Source organism: Rattus norvegicus, chromosome 16, assembly GCF_036323735.1.
Source record: "Rattus norvegicus strain BN/NHsdMcwi chromosome 16, GRCr8, whole genome shotgun sequence".
Lineage (NCBI taxonomy): Eukaryota > Metazoa > Chordata > Mammalia > Rodentia > Muridae > Rattus > Rattus norvegicus.
In genome coordinates, this window is record NC_086034.1 from 5,182,672 (window position 1) to 5,200,728 (window position 18,057).

At 48.3% G+C, this 18,057-nt stretch overlaps 3 protein-coding genes across 7 annotated transcripts in view; 2 read left to right on the forward strand and 1 right to left on the reverse strand.

The window, feature by feature from the left end:
• Actr8 (actin related protein 8) overlaps nucleotides 1-10,212 on the forward strand; it is a 22,235-nt gene extending 12,023 nt beyond the window's left edge. The window contains exons 12-14 of one of the 4 annotated variants that reach the window (XM_039094616.2): nucleotides 606-769; nucleotides 2,330-2,513; nucleotides 9,213-10,212. In XM_039094616.2, the coding sequence (XP_038950544.1) occupies nucleotides 606-769; nucleotides 2,330-2,473 (308 nt within the window). In that variant the 3' untranslated portion in view covers nucleotides 2,474-2,513; nucleotides 9,213-10,212. Of the gene's footprint in view, nucleotides 1-605; nucleotides 770-2,217; nucleotides 2,591-3,606; nucleotides 4,092-9,212 lie in introns of those variants that run through there. The other 3 variants (XM_039094615.2, XM_006252682.5, NM_001309459.1) reach the window with 3 other exon arrangements.
• On the reverse strand, nucleotides 4,290-17,986 carry Il17rb (interleukin 17 receptor B). Of its 2 annotated transcripts, none has more exons than NM_001415057.1 (11): nucleotides 17,829-17,986; nucleotides 15,878-15,902; nucleotides 15,038-15,178; nucleotides 13,278-13,405; nucleotides 12,617-12,743; nucleotides 11,556-11,603; nucleotides 10,116-10,258; nucleotides 9,708-9,773; nucleotides 8,656-8,755; nucleotides 7,207-7,302; nucleotides 4,290-6,348 (listed from the first exon to the last, which is right to left on the reverse strand). In NM_001415057.1, the coding sequence occupies exons 1-11, from the start codon at nucleotides 17,886-17,888 to the stop codon at nucleotides 5,783-5,785; spliced, it is 1,500 nt and encodes a 499-aa protein (NP_001401986.1). In that variant the 5' UTR covers nucleotides 17,889-17,986; the 3' UTR covers nucleotides 4,290-5,782. The 2 variants fall into 2 exon arrangements, with proteins under 2 accessions (NP_001401986.1, NP_001100760.1); NM_001107290.2 differs by having other exon boundaries at nucleotides 13,274-13,405.
• Chdh (choline dehydrogenase) overlaps nucleotides 17,067-18,057 on the forward strand; it is a 32,330-nt gene continuing 31,339 nt past the window's right edge. Inside the window, exon 1 of the mRNA XM_063275132.1 lies at nucleotides 17,067-17,557. The gene's annotated coding sequence lies outside the window, so the exon portion shown is untranslated. The remainder of the gene's footprint in view (nucleotides 17,558-18,057) is intronic.

Sequence of the window (18,057 nt, forward strand, 5' to 3'; positions counted from 1 at the left end):
AGTGGACAGTGTGGGTGCAGAGACGTGAGCTGGGTCACTGCTTGTGAAGTGCGGCATTTTCTCAGACGTCGTCAAGCCTGTTCCACCCTTGCCTTGCCAGAGGCTGGGGACACAGCAGTGCTGTGCAGGTGGTTCCTGACCCCATTGCAGTTGCTCTGCCAGTCAGAGATTAACACATTTTACCGGGAAATTACAGCTCCGGTAGATGCTAGAGTTGAACTCCGGAGCCCCAACTGGGCTTCTGATCAAGACCTGTAGTAAGGAACTCTCCCTTCTCTGGAGGAGCTGTAATCGTGGCTTTCTTGACTCATGTGAGAATTGTGAGCAGTAACAAGGGTTAGCATTCAAATGCTGGGACACTTGCACTGAGGCAGCCCGCAAAACCAGCATGGTGATCCAGGCAGTCCGCACCACGCGGGAACCTCCGTGGGTTTCCTGTAGAAGTTGGGTTCTAATCCTAGGAGGAGCGGGATGGGACGTGGGTGGCTGATCCCTCCCTGCAGTGCTGAGGGTGGATCTGGGGGCAGGTCCTTGAGGTCGCTGGGTTGTTGAGCTGACAGTGGGTTGCCTTTCCAGGCTGGTAATTGGCAGGATTGTCTTTTCAGCATCCGACGATACTAAAAAGAAGATGTATAGCTCTATCCTGGTGGTGGGAGGCGGTTTGATGTTTCATAAAGCTCAAGAGTTTCTCCAGCACAGAATTCTCAACAAAATGCCACCTTCATTCAGGCGAATTATTGAAAATGTGGATGTGATCACAAGGCCCAAGGTGAGTTGTTTCGCGATATGAGTGGGACAGTTCTCAATGAGACCAGTGTGGTTACATCTAACTGCAGTGTGTGAGGGGAGTGATCCAGGGAGGCCTGTGGCTGTGGAGTGTCAAGGACCTGGAGAAATGTAAACACTTTCAGAGAGTCACAAGGGTGGCAGGAGTTCTGGACTCAGGGCCAGATTTCTTTTGGTTTGGTGCTTCTGTTTTTAAAAGATTATTTTTTATGTTATGCGTTGCCTGTATGCCTGTGCCCACATGCGTGCATGGTGCCTGTAGAGGCCAGAAGATAAGAACAGCTCTCCTGGAAATGGAGCGAAGGCCGCCATGCTTTGGCATGCAGGTGCTGGGAACTGAACCCAGCTCCTTTGGAGGTGCTTACTAACCCTGCACCTGACTCCATCCTTTGAGAGACACAAACTCAGTGTGTGGTTAAGGCTGGCCATGAGTCCCTGACCCTCCTGCTGCTGCCTCCCAAGGTTGGGTATTTACTGACGTGCCTGGCCAGCGCTGAGACCGGCTTTCTTTCTCTGGTCCGTGCTCTCCTTGACTTCAGCTTCTGGTGCAACAGGGCAGGGCTGGTTTTGCTCTGAGAACAAGAACTGCTCCCTTTTTTCCTCTCTCTGGTTTTGGTAAGTATTTTTGGTCTGGAGACTGGAAGTCTTGAAGGACCTTTTTGGGGCTTGAATTCCTTTAAAAAGAAACAAAGCCAGGAGTTTAGAAATAGGTCCTTTCTGTATTCGGACCCCGTGGCGGTGTTCTGATATGTTTCTCTTTGACGGAGGGGTTCTGGGGGGGTCTCCTTTCTCTCTTGGCACTTCCGTGGACATGTGCCTGCCAACAGGGATTGTTCAGGGAGTAGTGAAGAATAACACTAGTGACCATCCTCCCACCCCAGCCCCATGGAGCCATCTACCCCCTGTGGTTATTGTCACAGTTCCCAGTATCCAGGTAAAATCAAAACTCTAGAAGCTTGTAATTTATCAATCAGATTTATATTAGTAAATTCTCACGCCACAGAGTGTCCACACAAAGAGCTCAGAGCCAACTGATCCTGATATAAACTCCCCACCTAGATAAGACAAATTGTCCTAAAAAAATCTACCCCTTAGAGGATACTCATACTTAGCTGTGACGGGGGTGGGTCACCCTTCTCCATCTCCCCTTCTCTCTCTCTCCTCTCCAAGCTCTGTGCCCGCCTTACTTTTTCACTGACAGTTCCAGGCCTTGCCTTACCTTGTGCCTGCCCTCACCTGCACACAGACATCAGCCCACATGACATCTTCAGTATTAAGAACTGAGCTGTTCTCATCAGCTGCAGCAGAGACAGTATGTCAGTCAGTTCCGCCATTTGTTCTGATCGTGGCGGTTCAGGGCATTGCACGTGTCATGCAGCTGCCCTGTGGCTGAGCCCCCCACCCCCACCAATTTTCTGTTGTTTCCCACAGACGTAAATCCTGGTTTATTTGCTGTTGACTGAGCAGGGGTCCCAACCCCACATGCAGAGGAGATGTTGTCTGTGTCTTACCTGCCTTTGCTGAAACACCGCTCTCTGTGTAGGACATGGATCCCCGGCTGATTTCGTGGAAGGGGGGTGCAGTGTTGGCGTGTTTGGACACCACTCAGGAACTGTGGATTTACCAGCGAGAGTGGCAACGCTTTGGTGTCCGAATGCTACGGGAACGAGCTGCCTTTGTGTGGTGAAAACCACAACCATGTCTCTGGACATAAAGACTTAAAGAGTGTATGTATTTTAAGTTATTGAGCTTGAAGCTTGATTTTCCTAGAATTAAATTAATTCAATTTTATGTGAAAGTATGACACTGATTTGAAATACTCCTTCAGTCAGGTCCACCCTGTCCCTGATGGGAACCTTGCTGTCCAGCCTTCATCCTGATGAAACACTAACACGCACCCATTAACAAGGGGTGCTGTGTGACCACTGGGACCAGCTGTGGCCCTTTCCCTTTATCCTAGCAGTAGTTAGGAGCTGCAGTGCTCAGTCTGGGTGCACATCATACAAGGTCCTCTCGGAATTAATCACGGTCTTTGTAACGCACACACACACGCACGCACACACACACACACATGCGCACACACATGCGCACGCACACACACGCACACACACGCCCACACAGGCAGGTCAGAGAGTACTCCGGGGGCACAGCATGAGGAAGGCAGGGCAGGTGGAGCGGAATTGTTGAGCTGGCTGTGGGGCAGCCACTCCTGCCATAACTGCCCCCGCAGACCTGTCACTGGGAGGACTGGGAGACCGGGAAAGTGGGCCTGATGAGCCAAGCGTGGGCTGCAGCCGTCTCCATTGCATAGCACTGCTGGCACCAAAGAATAACCAGGGAATGGTCTAACCTGGGCATACTCTCCGGATACGAACTTTCACATCTGAAACTTACCTGTTTCTATGTTTTGGACAGAATTCATAGAATATGATTTTATGTTTGAGAGCTGTGAACAGCTCGCACTGCCCTGTGCTTTCCAAAGCGGAATGCGCCTGTTGTAATCATTGTGCACACGAGTATCTCTTACAGTGGTAGGATTTGGAGGAAGTTGGTTTGTGGTTCAAGTTTTGACACAAGCCATCTCCATCTTCCGTGATCAGCACTTTTATAAGCTCTGACAGCTGTCTTCCCAGACGGCTGATCCTTGCCCTGCCTGCACTGCCTCAACCTTAGATATCTGCTCATGAAGCTGACTGCAGCGAGACTGCGCTTCATGCACCTTTGGGTTTTTATTTTATTCATAAGACATGTTAGAGTGAATGCTGTGGCCATTTGTTTGTTTGTTTGTTTGTTTGTTTGTTTGTTTGTTTGTTTTTTCAGAGCTGGGGACCGAACCCAGGGCCTTGCGCTTGCTAGGCAAGCGCTCTACCACTGAGCCAAATCGCCAACCTTTTATATTGCCTCTTTTTTGCACACTTTTTATATTGCTGTGGATTGAAACCAGGACCTTGTACATGATATACAAATGTTCTATCACTAAGCCTCAGCCCCAGAGCATGACTGTTTTTGAAACAGTCTTACCTGGAACTCACAGCTCTGCCTGCTTCCGTCCAGGGCATCCATGCCCCAGGGACTGGAGAGACAGTTCAGTGATCAAGACCACTTGCTGCTCTTCAGAAGATCTGGGTTCAGTTCCCTGCACATGTCAGGCCTTTGGCATCTTCTGAGTGGATACTCTTGTGAGTGGAAACTCACATGCATGTACCCACTTTCACACACACACCTAGACATACTTAAAAATACATCTTTTTTTTAAGTGTTTGCTAACTCACTGGATCAATTACAAACTTTTGCTTTTGTCTTTGTTTTGTTTTGTTAAACAAGTTTTCTCAATTATGTAGCCCTTGCTGTTCTGGAACTCACTGTGTAGGCCAGATTGGCCTTGAACTCAAATATTTGCCTGCTTCTGCCTTGGCGCCCTAGGGGTTAAAGGGTTGAGCCAATGCGCCAGACACACCAGACCTCCGGGTACTAATATTGTAAGTCAACTACCTGAAATAGGGTCCCATTACAAAACAGATTTATTATGCTGTATGAAGCCATACTAGACAAATACATATGCTATTATATACATTTTTTTGTAGTTTCTACATTAAGAAAAAGCTGCTTTGAGAAAGTAACAATCTAGAAGGCTCAAAGATGTTACAAGTCTATATACTGTTACTGTTTCTGGTCAGATTTTTTTGTTTTCATTTTTGTTTTTAAATAAGATTTATTTATGTTAGGGGGTGTAAAGAGAGAGTTCAGCAGTTAAAGAGCATTTGTTCTTGCAGAAGACCCAGGTTTGATTCCCAGCATCCACCTGGTGGCTCACATGTGTCTGTAATTCCAGTTCCAGGTAATCCAGCACCAAGCTGGTAATCTGACCTCAGGCACCAAGCACACATGGTACACAGACATACATGCAAGCAAAACACTGCGATATATACAGTGTGTTTTTAAAATGCATGTAGAGTGTCCTCAAAAGCCAAAGAAGGTTGTCGGATTCCCAAACTAGAGCTAAGATGGTTATGAGCAGCCGTGTGGGTGCTGGAAACAACCCGAGTCCAGAGCTGAGTCTGTGAGCTGTCCTTCCTTCTTGGTAGTTTTTTATTTAAGCGATTGATTACAGAGAAGATTAATTACTTCAAGAGAGCTAATTTCACTTTAAGAATTAGTTTTGAACAGGAAATCTTAGGTAATAACCAAGAACTCTGGGAACCACAACAGTGGACAGGTTAACTGGACAAAAGTAGACACTAGATTTATGGGTAACAACTTGTTCATTTGAGACGGAGCCCCACTGTGTGTCTCTGGCTGGCCTCAGACAGAGATCCTCCTGCCTCTTCTACTTGAGTGCTGGATTAAAGGTGTGACACCTGTGAGGGACGGGGATGTATTTCAGTGGCAGGGCGTTTGTCTAGTGCGCATAATACCCTGGGTTCAATTCCTGGCACTCATAAGATAAAAAGTAAAGGTTACCTGTCCAAAAGTGTGGTGAGGGAAAGCACTGTGCAAACATCAGACAGCGCAGTGGTTACATAGACACTGGATCATCTGGTCAGGCAGCTTGTGTGTGTAATAGGCTTGTTCTCTTAGGAAGCTACACATTAGTGAGAGCCTCCCAGAGGGGTTACTCATTAATAGATTAAAATCTTCAGGAGTCCACAGTCCTATGTGCAGCATAGAGCGTGGGCAGTGTAAGACCAGACACCTGACTGGGAAATGCCTCATTCCTTCCTGGCCAGAGTGCTGAGTTCATGGTGATAATCAGCACCCGGCTTTGGGTATATTCAAACATTTAGGTTCCACTCACTAATGTCTTCATAAAGCCAGCTAATGACTAGCCTCAGGCATCTGTGCTCAAGCTCTGACTGTAAACTCCAGTTTTAGAGCAAGTTCTGTACATAGCACTACCTACACACAGCCTATACAGTACATTTCAGGGTCGTCACAAGGTGTTTTGTCACTGGAAGGTAGAGTAGGAAGGCTTCAGGTCCCTCTCCTCCTGGGTGGACTACAAGGGTGAACAGCTGCCGTGGCAGGCCTGTGGCCGTTTCTTCAGCGGCATGCTTTGCGTAGCCTTGAGAAGTTCTGTGTGGAAAGCTGGGGCGTCCTTCATGAGATGATACTGGGGGCAGACTCTCAGGGCATTATAGTCCCCTTTGAGGTCTGCTCCCCCAAGATAGACCACCAGGTATTTGTGCAGATGAGTCTGGCTGCTGAAATCGCTACAAAAGAGGTTAAAGGCAAGAGGGAACAGATCCTGAGAATTCTCCGTGGCACTGCCCTCCTTGTGGCCACAGGCACTGTCACAAAGGGAAGGGGCGTCACTGGGAAGAAGGAAGACGACTTTATCTGCTGCTTGCTTCTGAGTGGTAAGCCACTGCACGGGCCCCATCTCGGCGATTTTCTTTTTCTGCCATTTTTCAAGGATGACCTCACTTCTGCAGTAGTTTTGAAGAAAGTCAGTAAAGCGACAGACTGTGTGATGGAAACATATCTCGGATGGGTAAACCACCAGGACCTTAACGAGGGGCAGGAGCATGGCGGTGATAGGAAAAGATGTCTTTGTGCTCCTTCCTGTGGGGGAAACGTTGTTAATTGTGCAGCAAATAGCAGGCCTTTACAGTAGTCTAAATCATCACAACTAAACGGTGCCCAGCAGACAGGAGGCCTTTACAGTAGACTAAAACTTCAGTACTAAGTGATCCCCACCAGTGTCAGCCGGGATCAAGTTTTATTCCTGACAGAAGAAAAATTCTTTGATAGTCCTTTTGATGCTTGAATCTTAAAGGTACTTTAAAAGGTGTATTTCTAAGTCCCTATCAAATCAGCCTCCATAGTCAAGTTCTTCTCAGATAAACTCATAGCAGCTGTTGACGTTTGAGAGCATAGTGTTTGAAGCAAGCTGCTAAAACTTCTGTACCTTGATGCAGATAGGACCTCTACCCATCATAGTAGGAGTTGGGTCAGCTGTAGTTTGTACGTCTTCTACCTGCAGGTGGTAGAGTTCTTCTACCTCTAGAAAGTTTAGCCCCACACTGCCACACAGCACGACTATGTAGAAAGCTACTGTACCCCTGTAGTAACAGGGCACCAACAACATCCTCTAAATGCAAATGTTCTTGAGGCGGAAGTTAATGTGGCTTTCTTAGCTTAAAGGTATGGAGTTACTCTTCTGCCGTGACATAGGACTAACTCACAGGGCACACTAACAGCTCCTTTTTGATTTTTTGAGATAGATCCTTGTGTAGCTCAAACTAGCCTTGAACAGTAATTGATGAAATCCTTGAACCCCTGACCTCCCCCTCCCCCCTCCTCTTCCTCTCAAGGACTGGGAGTGCAGTTTACGCTGCCCCAGCTAGCTAGGTTTCTTTTCCTACACATGCTGATGGGGAGGATCTCATTAGAGAGTCTTCAGGAAGTGACCACCCTTACCTTGCCTCCAAGTTAGGTAGATCCCAACTGCCAGCACCCATGTAGCCACCAGCAGCACCAGGAGGAGAGGCAGCCAGCCTCTCAGCATGCTTCTGTCTGCAGGAAACAGCCCAGTCATGCCTTTGTAAGTGGATCCTTTTACTCTTGGAAGTTTAGAACTTTCAAATGAAGGGCTAGAAGATCTTTAGGGGGTCTGCTGACTAAGGGTTTTTTGCCAGTATCCAAAAAAAATGTATTACTATAGCTGGAGTGATGGTTTAGCCATTACAGGCTAGGCTCACAGTAACTGTCGTGTGTGTGAACACATGCCACAGCATATATGTAGACGGCAGGGACAACTTTAGGGTTTGTGTTCTCCTTTGACCATGGGTTCCAGGAGGGAACCAACCCAGGTTGTAAACTGCGTACAGCAGTGATTGAACTGACTGAGTAACTCACCTGCCCTCTCCCTGGATTTTCCACAGTAACTGGGAGCCATTCTCTGAACTCCGGTTTCTATTCCTCAAGCATACACACATCTTCACTGTGGCAGCCAGAGTTTGAATGTTGGGGTTTTTGTTTGAGAAATTTTTGATCCTCAGAATGAACTTACATACATAATGCAGACACACGAGCGTGCCCACATAGAGTTATCAAAAGCTTGTCTGGCTGATGTTGCCTTTTGGCCCCATCCATGGGTTCAGAACACTATTTATCCATAAAAAGAACCAAGGCATCTCTAAGTCCACAGACATTTTCCAGAACATGCTCTCAGGCACCAGGGAGCGTCTTTTGGTGCCAGTGTTCCTGATTTGTTAACCAAATAAGATTCAGGGAGAATCAAAAATGTCTTGCAATGCATACACCCTCACAGACCCACACACACCCTCACAGACCCACACACACCCTCACAGACCCACACACACCCTCACAGACCCACATACACCCTCACAGACCCACACACACCCACACAGACCCACACACACCCTCACAGACCCACACACACCCTCACAGACCCACACACACCTTCACAGACCCACACACACCCTCACAGACCCACACACACACACCCTCACAGACCCACACACACACACCCTCACAGACCCACACACACACACCCTCACAGACCCACACACACCCACACACACCCACACACACACCCTCACAGCCCCAGTGCTGCTCACACCGGTCTGTGACCCCCATTCCAAGCCTGGTGACACCTAGAACAATTCCCATGCACTTGTTCCCCTTTTGTGTACCCTGCTTTTGAAGAGTCATTCATTTAAATCAAGCCTTTCTTACGTGGCCATGAGCTCTCTGGGGCAGCGTAGTTCTGCCATAGCAGTTCAGGGCACGCAGGTAGGGACCTCTTAATGCTCCTCACAGACACAGCATAGCCCGTTACGTATGAAAGAGGTCCTGTGGTTCCTGAGCCTCCCTGACCATCGCAAGGTAATGTTGGGTACTTACTGTCATCTGGAGGGAAGGGAGCACTTGTCTCTGAGCAAAGCACCACTGTCCCTTTGCGTCGAATGCAGTCATTGTCGCAGGTGTGTAAATATGGGGTCAGCTGAGGAGAAGGGGTGATCAGAAAGTTCTCCAGTGGCTCAGGAAATGTTCTATAGTGTCCCCACTTACAACACCCCCCCTTTTTTTTTTCTGCTTTTACCTCTTGGCATGGTCACTTTTCTGCTTAGTCACACTTCTGTAGCCTACAAATCCAATCTGGTGACCGGAGACCAAAACACCTGTAATGCCCTTGAACTTTGTGCCTGTTCCTGACGTGGTTCTTTCCTAGTCTAAAAGGGCAGCTTCATCCCAATAAACATACAAATCTTCCCCCTGGACCGCAGGAGGCGATTTCCCTGGCACTGGGAAAGCCACAGCTTCCTGAAGGACGAGCGGTTGCTGTGGTGCCAGGGTCTTGCTCACCCTGTGTACTTGGTGTTCCAGGGAGTGGAGAGTGACGTACTTGGGTGTGGTTGAGTTGCACTGTGACCCTCTGTATACCCATTTGTAAACTATAGGGACCTGACTTCCTGTTTCCACCTGAGTCAACTGAGGCCCCCAGAAGATGGACAGTTGCTCTCCACAGTTGAGGCGTTGACCTGGATTCCAGCCTTCCAGCCTCAGGCTTTCGCAGCTTTACTTTTCACTTAAACCTGAGGCACTGAGGAAGTAAAATGGCTGTCCATCTCAGAATTACTCCATGATAGTAAATAGAAATGAAGACACATTGGAAAGGCAGCTGCCACTAGTCCAAACAAAAGACACTACAGCTGCCGAGTCAGCGTTCTGATCTCACCACTGCAAAGACCAGTGAGGACTCCGATAACACTGCTTGGTTGGGGAGAGACTTGCCATCCTTTAACAGAAGCCCCAGAGGGCTGTGTGTACTTATACAGAATTCAAGACATCCTTGCTTTAGTCCCTAGCATCCCACTGGTGACATATGCACATACAGAAGCGTCCATGGTGGAGAGACTGGTGCCCCTCCCTTCCCAGACTACTGTTGAACTCACCTCAACCAAGGCACCTTCACTCTCATCATTGACCGGAATGACTACAGATGTCCTCGTCAGTTTGTTCTGGTGCAGACAAGTGAGACACAGTCAAGAGCTACAAGTCACATGTGTGTAGAGACTGTCAGTGATGAAGCCATTCTTCCTGACTGGCTTCTGGTGCATCACCATAAGGACCCACTTCAGAAACCTAGAACTTTTGCCTTTACTTGATTTTAGATTCCTCATCCCAGATGCCTACAGGGACTCTTTTCTGCAACATTAATCAAGGAAGCCCTGGCAGGCTTGGACAACAGTTAGCTTCAGCTCTCTTGAAACCTATGCAGAGGACCCTAAAATGTGTGTAGTTCCCTTCACAATACCGAAACTAGAGGTTGGGACTGGGCTGGTGATTAAGGGGGCGAGTACCTCCAGCACTATAGAAACCCCCAACATTGTGTCCCGTCGAATGAGAACCATGTATCTGTTTCCAAGGGAATTGGTTGTAAAATTCACTTCAACGGTCTTCTCATTCTTCTTACAAGCTGTGATGTTTGGGTCCCACAGGCTTCCTGCAAATTGAGAGAGTACTCTGATAACTCCTCCCTTTACTGAGTCCCCAGGGTGCTTTACAGAAACAAATTTAAATCCTTAGGCACACAGCTAAGAGTCAGGGACTCAAGTATAGGATATCTTCTCACCCTGTTCCCAGAATCTAAAGTATCTGATGTCCAAGGAAGTTTAGGGACTACCCTCAATGCCGCTACTTTGCTACAAATAGTAACTTGAGCTGGTAGTGGTAGGTACAGATCTCAGTCCAAGACTGGGTTCAATGCTCACCCTACATTTTGAGGTGAGAGAGCTAGGACCACTATTTTCTCCTTTCTAGGGTGGAAGGGCCTCGGTTTAGGAGGTAGGAGGTATGTACCAAAATGGAAAGGCAGTACACTGAGACTCAGGATTTACAAGGACACACTGTCAGCCTGACTGAGTCCAAAGGGGGAAGGAAATGCACACAGGATACTTACAGGATTCCCTGGCAGATAACTATCAGAAAGCCCTTGTCTCACTCTATGACTTGCAAATAAGACTGGACACGTTTCCAGGAACATGTGTATGTAATAGCACAGGTTATCTTTCCTACTGAAGGGACCGCTTGGGGTCCCTGACTGGGAATGGTTCTAGGAGTGAATTGTGAGGTCTGATTCCAGGTCCTGGACTACACACACATCACAGCTCCATTCTTTTACAGGGTTCTTTTGGTGGGAGGAAAGACACCCCACCCCCAGTGTCACTAACTTCATCAACACCACGAGACTATACTGCTCTGAAGTTTATACTCACCCTTAGAAGTCGGGATGAGGGACTGACTATCCTAAAATAGCCCCTTCATGATTGAAAAGAAGTTCTAAGAGTCTACCAGAGTGAAGGGAGTCTTTTGAGAAGACAACTGGGACCTTACTTGGACAAACTCTCATCCTCTTTGTTAATCCAAACAGAAGGTACCCAGAGCCTCCACTAATCACAGGTCAGTTGTGATGAGCAGGTTGCAAAGGCTCATGGGACTCTTCTCCAGTCACTAAACAGGTTCCTGTGGACACTGTTTTAAGTGGGATATGGGATAAAGTATGAGTTTAGCATAAGGACAGGAGTGGTTTCCTGTAGCTGTTGCTGTCCTATGTAAACCTAAGAGCCCACCCCAGCCTGAGTAGCTGCTCAGCTCAAAGCCATTCCAGCAGCTCCTTCACTGAGTGACGTAAGAGACCCTCCACCTTATATCTTAGTTCTTTATGTGAGGATGGATGGAACTTGATGGGCCCCAGGAAGGAATTCTCCAAGTGACAGAAACACAATGCTGTGTCTACTTACCTGCTTCAATGCACTGCTTCTTATATTTCATTACATGGTTTAGGCAGCCTGGGAATGTGAATGAAAGTTGTTACATTTGAGTAAAAGTTACCTGTGTTATAACCCATTGCCCAGTACACACACACACACACACACCAAATATGAGAAAGACAGCGTCATCCTCCCATAGAAGCTTTAAGTAATCTCTTTTAAGTACAGCCTTTATCAAAACAGTCTCCAGGAGGTGACTTGGAAACCAAAAAGTGAAAGTTGATAATACATATAGGTCCTGCCTCTTCTAGACATGAAGCTCCAGGTGGTGGGTCTTCAGTAGGCACAGCCCTCACCAATAATGTCACACACCCCAGATAGGACATAATGAGGAGGGTTCAATGCCTTCTGTGGCCTACATACAAAGCAAGCATCAGACAAATCCGGATTGGAGACAATCTAGATAATGTTTGACAAGGGCGTGGAAAAGGGTGGCCAGAGGCTGGGGTGGCACAATAATTGAGTGACTCTGGAACAGGAGGAAACTGTAATGGAAAAGCAGCTGAAATCCAAAGAGCCTGGTGTTTAGCTACTGGAAATATGCTGACATTATGTCCCCGTTTTCACAAGTGCACCCTAAAAACAAGATGCTGACAACGGGCGGGACTGGAACCAGAACCCAGAGCTGTGTGGGACACCTACTTTTGCACCTTTTTGAAAACCATCACCAAACAAAACTCACTTAAAAATAAAGGACACCCTCCCACAAAACAAACAAACAAAAAAACAGTGAGCTTTGGTGTCATCAGGAAGCTAAAAAGCACCGTGTAGTAAATGGTGTGACACCAAAGCCACTCGGGATGGCTCAAGGCACCAACCGCAAAGGACCAGAGTTGGAGCTTCACCGTTGCTGTGTGCACTGCCCAGGGCAAGTGTGTCCCGCCTGGCACCCACATTCACCTAACTGAACCCTCTACCCTGAGGACCGTGTCCACACATGAGGAAGCTGACAGCTCCAAGGGGTTTCCAAGGCTCATTGCACCAACCGCATGCCAGGATGCATGTGACACAGTAACACGGAGGACGTTTACCTGGCGAGGTGAAGTTCACAGACAAAGAAGGGCTGTCCTCGTTCATGTTAGCATTGGGGATGTTATGGGCCCCGATGAGATAGAGCGTGCTCAGCTCCACAGGGAAGCCGACATAGGAGAAGATCCACTGCAAAACAAAGCAAGAACCACTGTGGGGGCATTTTCATTTGTAAATGTTTTCACATTTATGTATTGCGTGCATGCATGTGTGTGCTAATGGGGGTCATGCCATAGTGCACATGGGAATTTGGACAACTCAAAGGAATCGTTCTCTCTACCATGTCGGTCCTGTGGACTGAACTGAGGGGTGTCAGGCTTGAGAGCCCCGCCCCTCCTTTTGTCATTCATTGGAGCATCCAGCTGATACAGGTCTCTGGCCAATGGCTATGTAGCGAATGGGCACAGCCCATCTACTGATAAAACTCAGAATCAGGAAAGTGTGGCATTTTAGAGCCAGGATACAATTTAAGTTCAACTCCCCTCCGGTCGATGGGCATTGAGTCTCAAAGATGCTGCCTTCCCCAGGCACTGAGCCTTAAGTGAGTCTGGAGCCAGGCATCTTGCTCTGCTCTGCTCCGGATCACCAGGCTTTTCCGAAGCGTGCTTTTCGTGCTCCCCACACCCAGGGTCTGTCTGTCAAGGACAGCCTAGAAGTACTTGCTTTGCCGCCGGAAGGTCTGGTCTGGCTTTGGAAGGTCTCTGTGTAGTTGCACCTCACGCAGCTGTATGAATGCATGTTGTTTTTGCCACTCACGCAGATCTTGGTGGCCTTCAACAAGCGGATGCTGGCTGCAGAGACAGTGAAGTGGGAGGTTGCTTGCATTAGCCCCATGTGGCTCACATATACTCAACAGTAAATGCCTTGTCTCGGCTGGTGTGTCCAATGGTGTCCAGTGTGCAGACGGAGTGAAGGTTTTAGGAACTTTGGGGGGGAATTCTGCTTGAACTTCCTACAGCTCTTCAGCAGTAAGTGCAAATTCATATTCCAAAGCCCAAGATCCCTTGCTTCTAGGCTGGCCTGAATTGCACAAAGTGCCTGTGGTTAGTGATACTTCTGCCCTGGTCTGAGAGGACTGCTTGGGGTCTGTACATACCCTAGGCTGTGTGTCTTTCAGTGCATCCATGTGGGTACTTCTTTTAGGTGTGCCTCGGGATGGGATGAATGGGTCCTAAACACTGCTTATTTCTGGATCAGTGGATGCTCCAGGCTTTAGCTTTTGCTAAGCACCAGTACCCAACTGTGCCTGTTCTGACTGCCCTATGCCTGTACAGACCATACTTTCTAGTCTGTCTGTTCCCCCATCCCTATATTTCCAGGTTCCCTTTATAAAGTCCATAACATCATCAACCAAAGACCTCACCCTGCTTGATGTGGGGCAGAGATGTGTGTAGCATCTCACAGGAGTCTCCTGGGGCCCTGCCCTGGTCCTTCCAGCCCCACCCAACTCACATAAATCCAGTGTGGCTTTGGGACATCCCTGGCTGCCTCTCCTATTACGCTGAAAACGTGCTGATGAAGCAGGCCCATCACTGACTTGTTTCCCATGTCAAAGGGACCCTTCTCTCGGCTCCTTCTACAACCTCCTTGAGTTTTTGAGACAAGGTGTCACCCTGTAGCCCAGGCTGTCCTGGAACTAATAGTCTACAGCCCAGATTGGCCTCACATTGTAGCAACCTCCTGTTTCAGTGTCCCAGGTGCTGAGCAAACGGACTCTTGACTAAACCAAGCTCAACGCCGGCAAACAGACACCACCAGCATAGGCAGTGGGATCCCCGGATCGGCTCGCGTAAGGAACATGCATGGTGCTTTCGACGTAATCAGGAGAAAATGCCAGGACTTGGATGGCGCCATTTGAGATGTAGGAAGGTAACCCAAGCAGAGCTTTTCCTAAAATGAGGGGAGTCATCTCCTCCATGAAGTATGACTGAGGAAAGCCTTTGCTCATCAGTGACTTTGCACACTGACACACTCAGCCAAGAGCTGCCCCCCACTCAGAGCTGCCTGTGCCTTGAGTCACTTCCGACCCAGAGTAGCTCCCAAACCCCCACCCTGACCTCAAACCACTTATTTTGTTCTTTCGTGTGCCACCATAGGCACGATTACAGATAAATGTATGGCTAATTGTATGCTGGCTGCTCGTGTTTGTGACATCCATATTGTTTTATACACACACACACACACACACACACACACACACACACACACACTTCTCATTGCTGTATTGACTTCCAAAGTTCCCCCTTTGTGATTCCTTTCTGTTCTTGGTCATCTGGATGCTGTTGTGAAGAGTGCTACTGTACACATCCTAGGATAGTATATGTCTATGTACTTCTGGGGTGTGTGCCGAGGACTGGAATTAATGGGGGCCTATGTCCTTCGTGTTCCTAGTTTAGTAGACACGTTGACTGACAAAAACTTACCGTCTGCCCGGAGTATCCAGCTTATGTTCATCAGAATTGAAAACTCCTCTGTTGCCACACTTGTCTTGACAAGTTCCACTCGGAGGTCCCTCAGGTCTCCCGGAGTGAGTGTATGTTGGACCATCCACTCTGGAGATGGCCCTGGGAGGAGGCAAGAAGACTTCCTATGACACTCCTGTTTTGGGCCCAGTCAGAAGTTACTTCCTCCAAGTGATCTTTCCTGTTCCATCACCTGTCCATTCACAACTCACTTCTGCCAAGGAAAACCAAACTCCTGGATGCTGGCAGATTTACGCACCCAAATAAATTCTCTCAGCCTCATGGCCCCAAACTACACAGCATGTGGTGGTGTGTGTGTGTGTGTGTGTGTGTGTGTGTGTGTGTGTGTGTGACTAATGCCAGTCCTCCTTTCTCCAAGCCTCATCCAGGACTCCAGCCATCTAGCCCTCACTATGACAGCTTTCTCAGGCCCTCACTTTGCTGCTACTGACCTTCCGGCTCATTCTCCCAAATCGCATCCTTGGCCGAAATTAACTCATTCTTCAAAGTCTACCTTGTTAGGAACCTACCTGTAAAACATTCGCTGCCTACTCCCAACAGTAATGTCCCCATCTCACACCATAACCTCTGTCCCTCTGTGGGGTGGCAGGTACTGCCTCCCACTTAGCATGATGAGTCCCACTCTGCCTGTGTGCTAATTCATCAGGAGGCCAGCCCATTTCAAACACATCCTTACTCCTCAAGTTCCGCCTTGAAAACCTCACTCCCGTCAGTTAACAAGGCAACACACCATGCTGTGCCTGGTCATCTGTGACCTCGCCAGTTCTCTAATGCACCCACCTGTCTCAGAGCCACACTGAATAGTCTGCAGGAAAGAGAGAAACCAGACGTCATGTTGAAGCCAGTAAACCACAATGCTTCATTTACCAAATTAGGCAAAACACCATCTTTTTCCTTAGATGCGTGCACAAGTGACAAGTTCTCAAAGAAAGATGTGCTGGAGAGATGGTTCAGCAGTTAAGAACATATTGTTCCTGCAGTGGACCTGCATTTAGGTTCCAGCTCTCACATCAGGCAACTCCCAACAACTGCCCCTAACTCCAGCTCCGAAATCCAATGTCTCTTGTTTCTGAGGGGAGGGGCGAAAGTGTGTGTGTGCGCGCGCACACACACACACACACACACACACACACACACATACACACACAAACACACACACACACACAAATAAAACTTTTTAAGTTTTTTTTGAAAGAAAGGAGCTCATTTGATTGCACTTTACAACTTGAGGGGAATTAAGCTGCCCCACTGTAGCTGCGATGGACCATGGTTTGGCCATTAGCATGCCTGATTTCCTGGCAGCTGCTCATCCACTTGAAGACCAGGTAGGCTCCAGCATGCTTGCTTTCCCTGCCTCAGATTACTGAGGGCCACAGTAAGGCCCCCCTTTACCGTCTAATGCTTAACTGTTGGTTTGGGGGACAATGTAATATTAATTTCTCCAAGTAAAGAATTGACTGTGCAAAGAGAAGAAAGTAGGTAGCAATGACTTCAGCCCACATCCCCTCACCCCCACCCCCAAGTTCATATCATATTTCTTTTCTGATCTAGGACTCAGCTACTTAGAAAAACGGGGGAACAGGAGGGTGACATGACTGTGATTTCATCTTTCTAAAACAGCTTTCAAAAAAGAAAAACTCATCAGTGTCTACGAAAGGCCAGTACTAAACCTTTTGAAGTTTAATTTCTAAAAAAAAAAAAAAAAAAAGAATAGTCTGGTTCCAGAATAGCATATTTAGCCTAAAACATTTATTCCAGTTGTCAGTAATCTTCAGTGGCAAGACACAATGTGACAAACCCAAGGGACTCTAGGATCTCAGCCCCCTCATTTCCAAAACCTTGGCTGAAGGCAGGAAGCAAAGGTTTTGATGGAGCAAATTCTGTTTGGATGAAGTCATCCATTGTCCTTTGTTTTGTGACATTCTCTTATTAAACAAATGAGCCACCTGTAGGAACCGAGATCTAGTTGAAAGGTAGCAAGACAAGGTGCAGAAAAAAAGCCAGGCAACAGCTCTACACATAGTAGAGTTTATTCCGTCTTCCCCACAGCTGCCCCCAGGACCGTTCTTTTGCACAGAGGGCAAGGACAGCAGCTGCTGGTGTCAGGACGCCATGAACAAGCTTTGACTTTCCACAGTCATCAAGGCCGCCTTGAACGGGACAGGGATTGCATCTAAATGCCTTGTTGAGGATGAGCTTTTTCCTCTTGAATAACCAGAAAGGTTCTTTCATGAGGACTGGAGAAGAACGAACAGATACCTACCTTCTGCAGTCAACATGGCCCTAGACAGAAAGGAAAAGCAAGCAGGCAGACAGACGCCGGCTGGCTGTCGACCCAATAGGTGGGAAGCACAGATATAAGCAGTACCGTCTTGTTTGTCCTCATGAACCCGGAGACGAGGCACACTACCTGTGTGAGTTGAGTATCACCCCCCTCTTTCAGGAGAATTCTAAGACTAGGTAAGCACAAATGCCCAGGGTGGCACCTGTGACAGCTCTAAACCTCGCGCCCCTGGGGAGGCAGTCTGATCGCAGATACCTTCTAGGATGGGAATCGAGTTCAAATCCCATTGTGGTTATCTCAGGGGTGCAAAACTGGTCTCTTTCTGAGGGCGGTCCACGGACAATTTCCTCGACAGTCGAGCTGATAGGTCTTCAGGTGCTTATCGGGGTTCAGCTGAAAGGATGGAAACTGAGGGAAAGGGTACCCACGGCGGAGGGGGATGCTTACCGGCTCTCGGGACAGGGCGCTCCTGCACATAGCAGCCAGGCTCAGCAACACTAGCAACATGGCCCGGCCACCGCCCACCACCACGCGGAGCTGGGGCGGGAGATCCAGGGTCCTCTTATCCAGGAGCCCGCGGCAACTCTCCGGGCTCCGCCTCCGACAATACTGCCCTGCCCTAGCCGGGGCGGGCGCTGGCCTGGTCCCAAGACAGTAAAGTGGCCGCCTTGTCGCC